General features: G+C 34.5%; 1 protein-coding gene across 1 annotated transcript in view; it reads left to right on the top strand.

Annotated features, from left to right (window-relative positions):
- The window catches only part of LOC133621842 (voltage-dependent T-type calcium channel subunit alpha-1I-like), a 317,273-nt gene that overhangs the window by 131,074 nt on the left and 167,957 nt on the right, over positions 1–18,242 (top strand). The window contains exons 7-10 of the mRNA XM_061984241.1: positions 2,251–2,593; positions 2,674–2,766; positions 12,400–12,736; positions 16,048–16,313. Of these exons, the coding sequence (XP_061840225.1) occupies positions 2,251–2,593; positions 2,674–2,766; positions 12,400–12,736; positions 16,048–16,313 (1,039 nt within the window). The remainder of the gene's footprint in view (positions 1–2,250; positions 2,594–2,673; positions 2,767–12,399; positions 12,737–16,047; positions 16,314–18,242) is intronic.

The raw sequence follows: 18,242 nt of genomic DNA on the forward strand, positions 1-18,242 counted from the left end.
TTATGGTTGTTTTTGCATATCAGGACAAGAAACCTGTTGATTTGATATTCACATAGTGGCTGAAATTGTTTTTATGCAAGAACCCTTTTGATTTTTGCTGATATTCGGTCTTAGATGCATGGAGGACATTCATTTTAGAAGTTAAATGACACAAAATGCAAATTTTCCTAAATGTATTTAGGAAAATAGGGCAAGAACCTTGTTGATTTAATGATCATAATGACTGAAATGACTCTGTTTCCCAGCAAGGATCCTATTGATTTTTATGTTAATGGATCCAAGATGATTAATGGAGACTAAGTTCATCAAGTTAGATGGTCGAAGATGCAATTTTAGAGCTGATTTTCAGGCATTTAGGGTTGTTTCTGCACATCAGGACAAGAACCAGGTTGATTTGATGCTCACAGTGGCTGAAATTGTTTCGCTGCAAGAACCCTATTGATTTTTTTAAACATATAATTCATCCAAGATGCTTGAGGAGGATGTTTCAAGTTCCAGGGTGCACTTTTTGAGGAATCGTTATTGCATATTAGGGCAAGAACCCTGTTGATTTAATGCTCACAGTGGGTGAAATTAGTCTGTTTTGCTGCAAGAATCCTATTGATGTTTTTTTATGCCATCAAAGATGATTAAGGTAGTCTAGGATCTAAATTTATACGGCCCAAAATGCAATTTGAACTGATTTTCAGACATTTATGGTTGTTTTTGCACATCAGGGCAAGAACCTTGTTGATTTAATGCTCACATAGTGGCTGAAAGGGTTGTGATTTGCAGCAAGAACCCTATTAATTTTTGTTAATGTTAGGTCTAAGACGCTCAGAAGAGATTCAAATGACACAAAATGCAAATTTGACTAAATGTTGTTGCAGATCAGGGCAAGAACCCTGTTGGTTTAATGATCACAGTGGGTGAAACTAGTCTGTTTTCCAGCAAGAACCCTATTGATGTTTGTTAATGGATCCAAGATGATTAAGGAAGCCTAGAATGAAAAGTTATACGATCCAGTATGCTGCATAATATTTATATTTGGAACTGATTTTCAGACTTTTATGGTTGTTTTGCATATCAAGACAAGAATCCCGTTGATTTAATATTCACATAGTGGCTGGAATTGTTTTTCTGCAAGAACCCTATTGATTTTTTGTTGATATTGTGTCTTAAATGCATGGAGGACATTCGTTGTAAAAAGTGAAATGACACAAAATGCAAACTTGAAGAATTGTTGTTGCATAATTAGGGCAAGAACCCTGTTGATTTAATGCTCACAATGACTGAATTGACTCTGTTTTGCTGCAAGAATCCTATTGATGTTTTTTTATGTGATCCAAGATGATAAAGGGAGACTAAGATCATAAGTTATACGGTCCAATGTGCATTTTTGGAGTTGATATTCAGACATTTAGGGTTGTTTTTGGCAAATCAGGGCATGAACCCTGAAGCTTGCTGTAAGGTTCAAACACTGATGACATCTATTAAACAAGACAAGCAGCAAGGAATCAAACAGAGACAGAATTAAATTTAGCTCGATGAAGAGAAACGCATAGACACTGTACTCTTGTACACCACGCTCTGACGAAAGATTGTACGCCTCCTCTTTTATTTGGACTTTCCCTGATTACATGGCAACAGCTGTTTCTAAGGGACGGGGGTTGTAAACAGCCATCATTTTTTATTACAAACAGTTCAAAGAAAAGGTCGTGAAACAGTTCAAAGAACAGGTGCCTGGAGGGGAGTCAGGTCCTGCTTCCTCTTCGCTTTGTAGATCTCGGGTCAAGACAACATCTTTCTACATCAAAGAAGCAGAACACCTTCATGTCGCTTCCCATCCTACACAGTGGAGTTTTACAAGCCTTTTGCTTGGTAGGATCAAAGACAGCTTTTGTCCTCATGGCAACACAAAGTTCTGTGATAACTTAGATACAATTAGTCTAACACTTCCCTAGGCTAAAACTCTAAAGAACTCTATTGATTTTTCTTGTTGCACTAAGTCTTGTTTTGTAATTTTTTCTGTTCAACTAAGAAATATCCAGAGAAAGGTCATCTCTTTTAAATATTTATTCGAGAGGTTGAGCAAAGAAATCTGATTGTGAACATGAATGTTTTGGTTCAATCTTGGAAAAGGCAGTAATACAGCATCAATCACAAAACAAACCCATTTGGAGGGTAATCTTTGACCAAAAAGAATATAAATGAGTGATCTCCAGCATCTCAACAGTTCTTGTCTCATGCTCTTGGGATGTCGGCCCCCAGCACGTACGGCATCAGCCTGCCGCGTCCTTACTACATGGCGAGCGAGGACGACGAGCGGCCCTTCATCTGCTCGCTGCCCGTGGACAACGGCATCATGTCGTGTCTGGACGTGCCGGCGCGCCGCGAGGGAGGCCGCACGTGCTGCCTGGACAAGGACGACGTGCTCTACCGCCAGTCGCTGGGTCTCAGCGTGGAGCCGCCCGCCAACGGCAGCGTGGGCGCGTCGGGCCTCTGCGTCAACTGGAACCGGTACTACACCAGGTGTCACACCGGCTCCAGCAACCCGCACAAGGGCGCCATCAACTTCGACAACATCGCCTACGCCTGGATCGTCATCTTCCAGGTAGGACGGTATCGGACGTTGGCGAAGTGGTTGTTGGCGGAATCGAACCTTTTCCTGCACCGCTTCTACTTTGTGTGCAGGTGATCACCTTGGAAGGCTGGGTGGAGATCATGTACTACGTCATGGACGCACACTCCTTCTACAACTTCATCTACTTCATCCTGCTCATCATCGTGAGTGCAGACCACAACACACACACACACACACACACACACACACACACACACACTAATGTGTACAAAGATGGATGGATGATTGAGTGAATGAATGACTTATGGATGGATAGAAAAATGAATGCAAGATGGATGGCTAAATGAATAAATCAATTAATTATGGATAGATGGATGGATGAATAAATGATTGATACATGAATGAATGATGGACAAATTAATTGATGGATGACGGATGGGTAGTTGGATGGATAAGTGAATGAATTGTAGCTACATATATGAATACATGATGGATAAGTGAAGGAGTCAATTCATTAATTCATGATGGATTGATGGGTGGACGGATGAAGTCGGATTAAACGGAGGATGGATGGAGAAATTATGGATGAATTAACAATGGATGGAAAGATGAATGGATGAATGAGTGAATGAATGAGTTATGGATGGATAGAAAAATGAATGCAAGATGGATGGCTAAATGAATGAATCAATTAATTATGCACAAATGGATGGATGAATAAATGATTGATACATGAATGAATGATGGACAAATTAATTGATGATGGATGAGGGATGGTGGTTGGATGGATACATGGATGGCTGGATGGATAAGTGAATGAATTATTGCTACATATATGAATAAATGATGGATAAATGAACGATTAATGGATCACTTAATTAATTCATGATAGATTGATAGGTGGATGGATGAATTAGGATTAAACAGAGGGTGATGGATGGATGGATGGAGAAATGATGATGAATGAATGAATGAATGAGTTACGGATGGATAGAAAAATGAATGCAAGATGGATGGCTAAATGAATGAATCAATTAATTATGGATAGAAGGATGGATGAATAAAGGATTGATACATGAATGAATGATGGACAAATTAATTGATGATGGATGACGGATGGGTGAGTGGGTGGATGGATGGATGGATACATGGATGGCTGGATGGATAAGTGAATGAATTATAGCTACATATATGAATAAATGATGGATGAATGAACGAATAATGGATCATCTAATTAATTCATGATGGATTGATGGGTGGACGGATGATGTCGGATTAAACGGAAGATGATGGATGGATGGAGAAATGATGGATGAATGAATGAATGAACGATGGATGGAAATATGTATGGATGAATGGTTGAATGAATGAGTTATGGATAGAAAAATGAATGCAAGATGGATGGCTAAATGAATGAATCAATTAATTATGGATAGATGGATGGATGAATAAAGGATTGATACATGAATGAATGGTGTACAAATTAATTGATGATGGATGACGGATGGGTGAGTGGGTGGATGGATGGATGGATGGATGGATGGATGGATGGATACATGGATGGCTGGATGGATAAGTGAATGAATTATAGCTACATATATGAATAAATGATGGATAAATGAACGAATAATGGATCATCTAATTAATTCATGATGGATTGATGGGTGGACGGATGATGTCGGATTAAACGGAGAATGATGGATGGATGGAGAAATGATGGATGAATGAACAATGGATGGAAATATGGATGGATGAATGAATGAATGAATGAGTTATGGATGGATCAAAAATGAATGCATGATGGATGGCTAAATGAATGAATCAATGAATTATGCATACATGGATGGATGAATAAATGATTGATACATGAATGAATGAATGAATGATGGACAAATTAATTGATGATGGATGAGGGATGGGTGGTTGGATGGATGGATGGATACATGGATGGCTGGATGGATAAGTGAATGAATTATAGCTGCATATATGAATAAATGATGGATAAATGAACAAATAATGGATCACTCAATTAATTCATGATAGATTGATAGGTGGACGGATGAATTAAGATTAAACAGAGGGTGATGGATAGATGGAGAAATGCTGATGAATGAATGAATGAGTTATGGATGGATAGAAAAATGAATGCAAGATGGATGGCTAAATGAATGAATCAATTAATTATGGATAGATGGATGGATGAATAAAGGATTGATACATGAATGAATGATGGACAAATTAATTGCTGATGGATGACGGATGGGTGAGTGGGTGGATGGATGGATGGATGGATACATGGATGGCTGGATGGATAAGTGAATGAATTATAGCTACATATATGAATAAATGATGGATAAATGAACGAATAATGGATCATCTAATTCATTCATGATGGATTGATGGGTGGACGGATGATGTCGGATTAAACGGAGGATGATGGATGGATGGAGAAATGATGGATGAATGAATGAATGAACGATAGATGGAAATATGGATGGATGAATGATTGAATGAATGAGTTATGGATAGAAAAATGAATGCAAGATGGATGGCTAAAAGAATGAATCAATTAATTGTGCACAAATGGATGGATGAATAAATAATTGATACATGAATGAATGACGGACAAATTAGTTGATGATGGATGACAAAAGGGTGGTTGGATGGATACATGGATGGCTGGATGGATAAGTGAATGAATTATAGCTACATATATGAATAAATGATGGATAAATGAACGATTAATGGATCACTTAATTAATTCATGATAGATTGATAGGTGGATGGATGAATTAGGATTAAACAGAGGGTGATGGATGGATGGAGAAATGATGATGAATGAATGAATGAATGAGTTACGGATGGATAGAAAAATGAATGCAAGATGGATGGCTAAATGAATGAATGAATGAATTATGGATAGATGGATGGATGAATAAAGGATTGATACATGAATGAATGATGGACAAATTAATTGCTGATGGATGACGGATGGGTGAGTGGGTGGATGGGTGGATGGATGGATACATGGATGGCTGGATGGATAAGTGAATGAATTATAGCTACATATATGAATAAATGATGGATGAATGAACGAATAATGGATCATCTAATTCATTCATGATGGATTGATGGGTGGACGGATGATGTCCGATTAAACGGAGGATGATGGATGGATGGAGAAATGATGGATGAATGAATGAATGAACGATGGATGGAAATATGGATGGATGAATGATTGAATGAATGAGTTATGGATAGAAAAATGAATGCAAGATGGATGGCTAAATGAATGAATCAATTAATTGTGCACAAATGGATGGATGAATAAATGATTGATACATGAATGAATGATGGACAAATTAGTTGATGATGAATGACAAAAGGGTGGTTGGATGGATAAGTGAATGAATTATAGCTACATATATGAATAAATGATGGATAAATGAACGATTAATGGATCACTTAATTAATTCATGATAGATTGATAGGTGGACGGATGAATTAGGATTAAACAGAGGGTGATGGATGGATGGAGAAATGATGATGAATGAATGAATGAATGAATGAGTTATGGATGGATAGAAAAATGAATGCAAGATGGATGGCTAAATGAATGAATCAATTAATTATGGATAGATGGATGGATGAATAAAGGATTGATACATGAATGAATGATGGACAAATTAATTGATGATGGATGACGGATGGGTGAGTGGGTGGATGGATGGATGGATGGATACATGGATGGCTGGATGGATAAGTGAATGAATTATAGCTACATATATGAATAAATGATGGATGAATGAACGAATAATGGATCATCTAATTCATTCATGATGGATTGATGGGTGGACGGATGATGTCGGATTAAACGGAGGATGATGGATGGATGGAGAAATGATGGATGAATGAATGAATGAACGATGGATGGAAATATGGATGGATGAATGATTGAATGAATGAGTTATGGATAGAAAAATGAATGCAAGATGGATGGCTAAATGAATGAATCAATTAATTGTGCACAAATGGATGGATGAATAAATGATTGATACATGAATGAATGATGGACAAATTAGTTGATGATGGATGACAAAAGGGTGGTTGGATGGATACATGGATGGCTGGATGGATAAGTGAATGAATTATAGCTACATATATGAATAAATGATGGATAAATGAACGATTAATGGATCACTTAATTAATTCATGATAGATTGATAGGTGGATGGATGAATTAGGATTAAACAGAGGGTGATGGATGGATGGAGAAATGATGATGAATGAATGAATGAATGAGTTACGGATTGATAGAAAAATGAATGCAAGATGGATGGCTAAATGAATGAATGAATGAATTATGGATAGATGGATGGATGAATAAAGGATTGATACATGAATGAATGATGGACAAATTAATTGCTGATGGATGACGGATGGGTGAGTGGGTGGATGGATGGATGGATGGATACATGGATGGCTGGATGGATAAGTGAATGAATTATAGCTACATATATGAATAAATGATGGATAAATGAACGAATAATGGATCATCTAATTCATTCATGATGGATTGATGGGTGGACGGATGATGTCGGATTAAACGGAGAATGATGGATGGATGGAGAAATGATGGATGAATGAATGAATGAACGATGGATGGAAATATGGATGGATGAATGAATGAATGAATGAGTTATGGATGGATCAAAAAATGAATGCAAGATGGATGGCTAAATGAATGAATCAATGAATTATGCATACATGGATGGATGAATAAATGATTGATACATGAATGAATGAATGAATGATGGACAAATGAATTGATGATGGATGACGGATGGGTGGTTGGATGGATGGATGGATACAGGGATGGCTGGATGGATAAGTGAATGAATTATAGCTACATATATGAATAAATGATGGATAAATGAACGACTAATGGATCACTTAATTAATTCATGATAGATTGATAGGTGGACAGATGAATTAGGATTAAACAGAGGGTGATGGATGGATGGAGAAATGCTGATGAATGAATGAATGAATGAGTTATGGATGGATAGAAAAATGAATGCAAGATGGATGGCTAAATGAATGAATCAATGAATTATGGATAGATGGATGGATGAATAAAGGATGGATACATGGATGGCTGGATGGATAAGTGAATGAATTATAGCTACATATATGAATAAATGATGGATAAATGAACGATTAATGGATCACTTAATTAATTCATGATGGATTGATAGGTGGACGGATGAATTAGGATTAAACAGAGGGTGATGGATGGATGGAGAAATGTTGATGAATGAATGAGTTATGGCTGGATAGAAAAATGAATGCAAGATGGATGGCTAAATGAATGAATCAATTAATTATGGATAGATGGATGGATGAATAAAGGATTGATACATGAATGAATGATGGACAAATTAATTGCTGATGGATGACGGATGGGTGAGTGGGTGGATGGATGGATGGATGCATGGATGGCTGGATGGATAAGTGAATGAATTATAGCTACATATATGAATAAATGATGGATAAATGAACGAATAATGGATCATCTAATTAATTCATGATTGATTGATGGGTGGACGGATGATGTCGGATTAAACGGAGAATGATGGATGGATGGAGAAATGATGGATGAATGAATGAATGAACGATGGATGGAAATATGGATGGATGAATGAATGAATGAATGAGTTATGGATGGATCAACAAATGAATGCAAGATGGATGGCTAAATGAATGAATCAATGAATTATGCATACATTGATGGATGAATAAATGATTGATACATGAATGAATGAATGAATTAATTAATTAATGATGGACAAATTAATTGATGATGGATGAGGGATGGGTGGTTGGATGGATGGATGGATACATGGATGGCTGGATGGATAAGTGAATGAATTATAGCTACATATATGAATAAATGATGGATAAATGAACGATTAATGGATCACTTAATTAATTCATGATAGATTGATAGGTGGATGGATGAAATAGGATCAAACAGAGGGTGATGGATGGATGGAGAAATGATGATGAATGAATGAATGAGTTATGGATGGATAGAAAAATGAATGCAAGATGGATGGCTATATGAATGAATCAATGAATTATGGATAGATGGATGGATGAATAAAGGATTGATACATGAATGAATGATGGACAAGTTAATTGATGATGGATGACGGATGGGTGGTTGGATGGATGGCTGAATGGATAAGTGGATGAATTATAGCTACATATATAAATAAATGATGGATAAGTGAATGAGTGAGTAATGGATTAATTAATTAATTCATGATGGATTGATGGGTGGACGGATGAAGTCGGATTAAACGGAGGATGATGGATGGATGGAAAGATGGATAGTTGAATGAGTTATGGATGGATTTAAAAATGAATGCAAGATGGATGGCTAAATGAATGAATCAATTAATTATGGATAGATGGTTGGATTAATAAAGGACTGATACATGCATGAATGTTGGACAAATGAATTGACGATGGATGGATGGATAGATACATGGATGGCTGGATGGATAAGTGAATGAATTATAGCTACTTATATGAATAAATGATGGATAAATGAACGAATAATGGATCAATTAATTAATTCATGATAGATTGCTAGGTGGATGGATGGATTAGGATTAAACGGAGGGTGATGGATGGATGGATGGAGAAATGATGGATGAATGAATGAATGAATGAACGATGGTTGGATGGATGAATGAATGAATGAACGATGGATGGATGAATGAGTTATGGATGGATAGAACAATGAATGCAAGATGGATGGCTAAATTAATGAATCAATGAGTTATGGATAGATGGATGGATGAATACAGGATTTATACGTGAATGAATGATGGACAAATTATTTGATGATGGATGAGTGGGTGGATGGATGGATGGATGGATAAATGGATGACTGGATGGATAAATGAATGAATTATAGCTACATATATGAGTAAATGATGGATAAATGAATGAATAATGGATCAATTAATTAATTCATGATGGATTGATAGGTGGACTAAACGGAGGATGATGGATGGATGGAGAAATGATGGATGAATGAATGAACGATGGATGGATGAATGAGTGTATGAATAATATATATATATATATAAATATTAATAAAATACTTTGTTTACTTAGCTTAAAACTCACGCTAAGCAAAGAAAGGTTCCTGCAGGTCGGATGCCCCACGATTGGTCGGGTCTTAAACGCATCATCATGTACTTTATAATGTTCACAATATACTCTGTGCGCACAAAAGTAATGGGACAGCCACAGAGGAGAAAAGTGCGGGAAGAGTTTCTTTTGACCACGTGTTCTGTTCATCTCGTGTAAGGTCAGAGGTCACTGATGTAACCGCATCGTCCAGGTGTCCACGTCCCTGGTCATGTGACCTGCGGGTCCAACTTCTTCCCGCTTTTCTGCTCTAAAAACAGAACGGCAGAACTTTTCTCGGAGAGCTTTTCTCGGAGAGCTTTTCAAAGAGCGATAAATCATGGCGAGCTGGTCATGTTAGCCCGGCCCGCCGGGGAGCTGCGAGCGTGTCGAATGAGGGGGCTTACTTACTTCCCACAATGCCGTGCGCTCAAACAGGTTGAGGGTGTCATTTTCTGCTTGTTGAACATTAATTCCACGAGGCGCCGATGCCTGGCATGCAAAGCCTTTAATTACACGGCCGCCTGTTGACTAAACACGCTGCGTCCTTCTCCTCCGTCGTCCTTCTCCTCCTTCAAAAGCCGCCGTCAGCAGGAAACCGACGCCAACAAGACGCTGCCTGTCAAACCTCATGAATGACGGACGCTTTTATTTTGAAAAAAATGACTAAAGCAAAGTCCTGCTGCACTGACGTAAAGTGACTGATTTTTTATATTTTTAACAGCAGATGCATGTATGATTGCTGCTCATTACAAATGTGAATACATGAATTAAAAAGTGCAATAATTCACTATTTCACTATGTGAAGTATTTCAATGTATTCCATGACTGGTCAGAAAAGTTTATTAAATACATTTGAAAAAAATTATTAGTTGAAAATATACTTAAATAGATAGTATGTTCATCCCTTTTATTATTCACAAAGTAGTTAGTCAATCAACAAATAAATGAACGCACGAATATCATTAAAAAGTTGATTAAATAAGTAAACACACACAAAAATACATGTATGATAGTAAAACAGTGTTACTATTAATATTGTTGTTATTGTGTGATGAGTAAATCGCTAAATAAATATCATTAAAAAGGTCATAAAATAAATAAATATATTAAAAATGTTTATTTCAGATTAAAATATTGTTTATTATTTATTTTTTATTATTTTAATTATTAGTGTTATTACTATTTTTTGTAACTGGTCAGTCTATGAATACATTTATACACAATGGGTATCGAAAGAAAAGTCAGGAACTACAAAAAAAATACATACAATGGTTTATTGCAGATTCTAATTATTTTTTATTTTCTATCAATATTATTATTGATATTACTATTATTATTATTTTTATTATGCGTCAGTCAATAAAGCAATCAATGAATGCATAGAAAAAGAAGGGGGAAATCCAGAAATAAATCAATATATTTTAAAATGTAATACAAGATTACATTATTATTATTATTAATATTTTTATATTATTATTATCATATCGATAGCATTGTTACTGCAAGATTTAAAACTATTATTTTGTTATCAGTCTACTATCATTAAAAATATCATGAAATAGATTAATGCATTAATACATAAAAAATCTTTAGTTAAGATATTATCATTTGTATTTGTATTCATATTATTACTGTTATTAATATTTTGTTAGAATTATTATTGATATTGTTACTATTATTATTATTAATATTATTCTTGTTATTATTATTATTAATCAACATAATTATTGATATGTTATTATTATTATTAGTGTTATTATTATTAGTGGTGTTATTATTATTATTATTATTATTATTATCAATATAAGTATTATTAATAAAAGTATTAATATTATTACGGTTATAATATTATTATTATAATTATTGTTAGTTATTAATATAATTATTCATATTATTATTATTGTTGTTGATGTTAAAAAGTGAGGAAAACCATGGAATAAATCAATATATAAAATATTGTATTAAAGATTATATTATTCTCATTATTATTATTAAAATTTTTAAATTATTATTATTATGAAATATATATTTCTCAATATTATTATTATTATTATTATTTTTATTATTGATGTTGTTATTTTTTTTGTTATATGTCAGTCAATAAAGCAATCAATCGATCAATAGAAAAAATTAGGAAGATCATGGACTAAATCAATATATAAAAGATTGTATCCATCCATCCATCCATTTTCTTAACACTAATATTAAAGATTAAATTAATACAATATTTGATATTAAAGGTTATATTATGATTATCATTTTTATTATTTCTATTATTATTGTTATTATTATTGATATACTGTATAATCAGTCATATAGTCATAAAGGAACTAATCACTATAAAGAAACATTTTTTTAAAAATCAATGAAAAGTTAAAATAAATAAATAGGTAATTAAATCAATTGTCGTATTAAAAAAAAAAATTTTTTAATTGTTTTTGATTGCATTTTTCAAAAAGAATATAGTTTAGTTATGAATTAAATAAATTGTCCGGGAGTGTTATGGATAGAAACCTCTTGTCACTTTTGGGATGTTTCTTATTTTCATGGATAAAAGTGCATTTTGTCTTCCCGCTTGGTAGACCATATACGGTGTTTCCCTTAAGAAGCTGCCCTGGTGTCCCCAGGTGGGCTCCTTCTTCATGATCAACCTGTGCCTGGTGGTCATCGCCACGCAGTTCTCCGAGACCAAGCAGCGGGAGCACCAGCTGATGCAGGAGCAGCGGGCGCGCTGCTCGTCCTCCTCCACGCTCGCCAGCGAGCCCGGCGACTGCTACGAGGCACTCTTCCAGCTCATCTGCCACATGATCCGCAAGGCCCGCAGGCAGACCGTCACCCTCCTCAACGCCGTGCGCGGGAAACCCCGCGGCTTCGGAGGCGTGGGCAGAGGCAGGAGAGGCGACGGCAGGGAGCGCAACGCCAACGGGAGAGGAGGGCGGGAGCGACGAGACGCCTTCCGACCAGGTGGGTGACGTTCGCTCACCGATTTGCAATTGCCCGTGGAATCGCTGTGGTGTGACCAATGACCCAAACCGAGGCGCCCCTCATTATTTCAAGATGCACGCGGGAGAACGTGCTGAAGTGCAACAGATGGCGCGGCGTTTCGTGTGGGTCACGGGAAAACTGCTCGAGAAAACTAAATCAAGGACTTGATACCGCCAATGAAAACAATGTATAAAAAAGCAGGCTTCGCGACACATCTTAAAACAGAGCTCTGCCAACGATGCGTCAGTCGGTTACAGCTAAAAAGTGGTGCCTGAAAACAGATTATTATTATTTGAATTTTTTAATCAATATTATTATTGTATAACAATTCTGATGAAAGATTATTATTAATATTTTTTTTGTATTATTATTTTTATTATTGTATTATTATATTAATTATTTGTATTATTATAATCATAATTATTATTATAATGGTTATTATGTTTAGTATTTTTACTGTTATTTTGTAATAGTATGTCTATAAATTGATGCATATGTAATAAGTATCATTAAAAATGGCATTATATAAATACATTAAAATGTTTATTACAGATTATTATTATTTTTATATTTTTATATTTTTATTTTATTTTTGTATTTTTTTATTTGTGTTATTTTATTATTATTAATATTAGTAATAGTAGGAGTATTACTATATGCCAGTCAATAAAGCAATCAATTAATAAATCGAAATCATGAAATAAATCAATATATTAACATTTTACAAAATATTATTATTTTTGCTAATATTATTATAACTATTATTATTATTATTATTATTATTATTATTATTATTGTTGTTGTTTTTGTTTGTATTGTTAGTAAAATGACTGTTATTTTGTAATTAGTCAGTCTATTTTCCCGGGCGCGGCCACCGCTGCTGCCCACTGCTCCCCTCACCTCCCAGGGGGTGATCAAGGGTGATGGGTCAAATGCAGAGAATAATCTCGCCACACCTAGTGTGTGTGTGACAATCATTGGTACTTTAACTTTAACTTTTTAACTATGATGCATACATAATGAATATAAGTTTAAAAATTCATGAAATAAATTAATACATTTAAAATGTTTATTGACGATTATTTTGTTTCTGTTAATATTATTGTTATTATTTTTTATTATGTTTTATTATATGTCAGTCATTAAAGCAATCAATCAATAAATAGAAAAAGATGGTAACAGTCTTTCAATATTTTTGTATTTTTTTCCCCATAAAATATTATATTATTATTAATGTTATTACTAATACTATTATGTAATGGGAGAAAAATAAAAGTTTCCTTTAGCGAACATGCTAACCTAGCGTGATGTAAAATGTAATGTTAGCATGTAGCTCATATACCTATGCTAGTGTTTAGCGGCGCTCGCAAACATTGCGATTCGTATTTATTACGATTCTGAATCGATTAAAAATTTTCAAGAACCAATTTTTTCTAATAAGATGTTTTCCTTTACTCGCCACACGTTTACGCTTATTGAACCTGTTTTGAAAAATTAAAATTTCTATGCCAAATAATAATAATAATATTAATAATAGCTAATCATGTATTACGAAAGCTGGCAATATTTCGTAGCTTTGCGAAAATGAAGACTTGTTTTTCGCCACGGTTGTTCGACTTATATTTTTTTAGAGGCTTCACTACACATCTTAAAACGGAGCTCTGCCAACGATGGGGTCCGTCAGTTACCGACATGGGAGACGTAACATTTAGTTTTTCCTTTCGCTAACATGCTTAACTAGCATTATGTTAAAATGCCATGTTAGCATGTAGCTCGCAATAGCTGTGCTCGTGTTTCGCGGCGTCCGAAAAAATTTTCAAGAATCGATTTTGACTTCATTCTTGATGAGGATTTGTAGTTACGATAGAATTTCGGGGCGTATATTTCCGATAATATTGGTTGAACTCCAAATCGACCAAAACAACAAAGCTTGCTAAACTGAAGATTTTTCGTCATACGTTAAGATTTCATGCGAAAATGTTTGCGACAGCGCCACTTTAAAGACATATTTCATCCCAGTGTTAATGATGACGGAACGTGGGCTTCGCTACACATCTTAAAACAGACCTCTTTGAACTATTTTTCAGTCAGCTAGCGACATCAGAGCTGTAACTTGACCATTTTGTTTTTCTTCAGTGACCATGCTGACTTAGCATGACGTTAAAATGTGATAACCACGCTGCTTACAGTATAAACACTTTTTAGGGCGCAAAATACACTTGCAAAAGCGACTTCTTTTAGACTAAATAGCCTGTACAGTACTGCCATCTAATGTCTTGGAAGTGCAACTGCATTGCAAACAACAGGACAGCACAGTTAGCATTATTAGCTCATTTTTAAATGTTACATTAAAAAATGCAATTTTAGTATTAAACAATTAATACGCAAAAGTACTGAAAATTGGTACCGTTATGGATTCCCAGGTACCAATACTGTGTTGGTTCATCCCTAGTTAGCATGTAGCTCACATTGCTATGCTAGCATTGCTAACGCATGCGTCATACCGTCCAGCTTCTTCGTGTTGCATTGTTGTCTCTCAGACGGGACATCTACTATGTTGGGCAAGCGCACGTTTAAAGTGTTTATGTCAAAAAGTAGAACGAGTACACAATAGCCAACACAGCTCATTAGTATTAAAGCTACCGACACAAAAATGTGACACCCTTTTTTAAATTGTTCAAAAAATATTACAGTATGGAACGTGTATTTTAATAAATCCAGATATTTCAACATAAACTAGTTCTGAATTTTTTATTTTTTTTACACTAGGCTTCTTTTTGTTACTCGCTATTGTAAAATAAAATAATAATAAAAAGCGTGCCCACTCCACACCAAGGACGGAACACTTCTAAAGCTCCTTCAAAGGCCTACATTCGGGCTTAAAAAAAAAAAAAACACTATTTAATTGATTTTTTTTCCTGTACTTACTTTTTCTTACTTTATTTTTTAAATATATGACATTTACTGTAATTATTATATTTTTTTTTTTAAGTTTGAAAAAAATATAAATTAAATAATATACAATATAATTTTGTGAAAACAGTTTAAAAAAATGTTGTGTATATATATATATATATATATATATATATATATATATATATATATATATATATATATATATATATATAATTTTTTGAATCCATGGCAATAAAGTAAAATAATAAAATAGATAAATTAATCTACAGTCTGGGGCTGCACAAGTGCTGCCGACGCGGGGGAAGCTGTGGTTCATTGACGGGCAGCATGAGTTCCAACATGTAGAGTGAAGAAGTGTGTGATTTGAATTCCAGGTCCACCCTGCCCACACCGCCACAGAGCCCACCACGCCCCCTCAGGTGAGCCCACGGCGCTCACCACCGCCTGCCCCCAATGCGACGGGGTGGTGGCGGCCAAGGAGGAGGCGGAGGAGGGCGCGGTGGAGGAGGCGGACACGAGGCTGTGGTACGAAGTGAGGATGAAGCTGTGGGCCATCGTGGAGAGCAAGTACTTCAACAGAGGCATCATGATCGCCATCCTGATCAACACCATCAGTATGGGCATCGAACATCACCAGCAGGTGCACACCCTCCTCCCACTCCTCCTCCTTCATTCATTCATTGGTTTGTTCATCCATTCCTTCATTCATTCATGCATTCGTTTGTTCATCCCTTCATTCATTCATGCATTCGTTCATTCATTCATTTATCATTCGTTTGTTCGTCCCTTCATTCATTCAGTCAGTCGTTTGTGAGTTCATCCTTTCATTCGTTCATTTGTTTGTTCATCCCTTCATTCATTCATTTATTCATTATTTATTCGTATATTTGTTAATGTATTCATTATTTATTCCTTTATTCATTCATTCATTCATTGGTTTGTTCATCCCTTCATTCATTTATTCATCATTCGTTCATTCATTCATTCATCATTCGTTTGTTCGTCCCTTCATTCATTCAGTCAGTCGTTTGTTAGTTCATCCTTTCATTCATTCATTTGTTTGTTCATCCCTTCATTAATTCATTTATTCATTATTTATTCTTACATTTGTTACTTTATTCATTATGTATTTGTTTGTTTATCCCTTCATTCATTCGTTCATTCATTCATTCGTTCGTTCATTCATTTGTTTTTCATCCCTTCAATAATTTGTGTGTTTACTTGTTTATTTGTTCATTCATCCATTCTTTAATTTGTCCATTCATTCATTAATTCATTCATTCATTCATTCATTCGTTTGTTCATCCCTTCATTAATTTGGGTGTTTAGTCGTTTATTTGTTCATTCATTATTTCATTTGTCCAGTCATTCATTCATTCATTCATCCCTTTGTTCATTCATTCATTCCTTTGTTCATCCCTTCATTAATTTGTGTGTTTATTCGTTTATTTGTTCATTCATCCATTCTTTCATTTGTCCAGTCATTCATTCATTTATTCGTTTGTTCATCCCTTCATTAATTTGTGTGTTTAGTCATTTATTTGTTCATTCATTATTTCATTTGTCCAGTCATTCATTCATTCCTTTTTTTCCTTTGTTCATTCATTCGTTCATTTGTGTATTGTTTTGTTCATTCGTTTGTTTGTTCACTCTTTCATTTGTTCATTAATTATTTCATTCGTACAGTCATTAAATCATTAATTCCTTTGTTCATTCGTTCATTCATTCATGTATTCGTTTGTGCATTCGGTTTTTTGTTCATTTGTTCATTTTTACATTCATCCTATCATTAATTAATTTATTGAATCACTCAATCATCCATTCATTAATTTGGTTATTCATGTATTCATTCATTCATAGATGTATTAATTTGTGCATTGTATGTGCATTCATTCACTCAATCACATGTTCATTCAATTATGTGTTAATTATTCATTCATCGGTTTACAAATTCATCTGTCCATTTATTCATCCATTAGTTTATAATTTTATTTTTTCATTTGTTCGTTCATTCATTCATCAATCGTTTCTTTTTAATGCATTTATCAGTTCATGTATTTGTGTATACATTTATGCATTTGTTCATTCATTCATTCGTTTATTCATTTTTTCATTGATTTGTTTGTTCATTCATTCTTTTGTTCATTTATTAACTTGTTTGTTCATTTACAAATCCATTTAAGTATTTGTGCATTCATTCATTTCTTCATTCATGAATAGTTTATTAATTTGTTCTTTCACTTATTTGTCCGTTTGTTAAATTTTTGGTTGATTAATTCAGCCGGAATTTCACTAATTCATTGATGTATTCGGTCTTTTATTCATCCATTCATTCATTTGTTTGCTCATTCATTCATTCCATCATGTATTCCCCTATTTTCTTATCGATCCGTCCATCTACTAATTTATTTATTTATTTGCTCAGTTATTTATTCATTCATTCATTCATTCATTCATTCATATATTTGTCCTTTCGTTTATTTGTTTGTTTATTTGTTCAGTCCTTCATTTATTTATTGGTTAATTAATTAGTCAGTTGATTAATTCATTCATTCATTCTTCCATTCAT

This window comes from Nerophis lumbriciformis, linkage group LG25, assembly GCF_033978685.3.
Source record: "Nerophis lumbriciformis linkage group LG25, RoL_Nlum_v2.1, whole genome shotgun sequence".
In the NCBI taxonomy this organism is placed as follows: Eukaryota; Metazoa; Chordata; class Actinopteri; order Syngnathiformes; family Syngnathidae; genus Nerophis; species Nerophis lumbriciformis.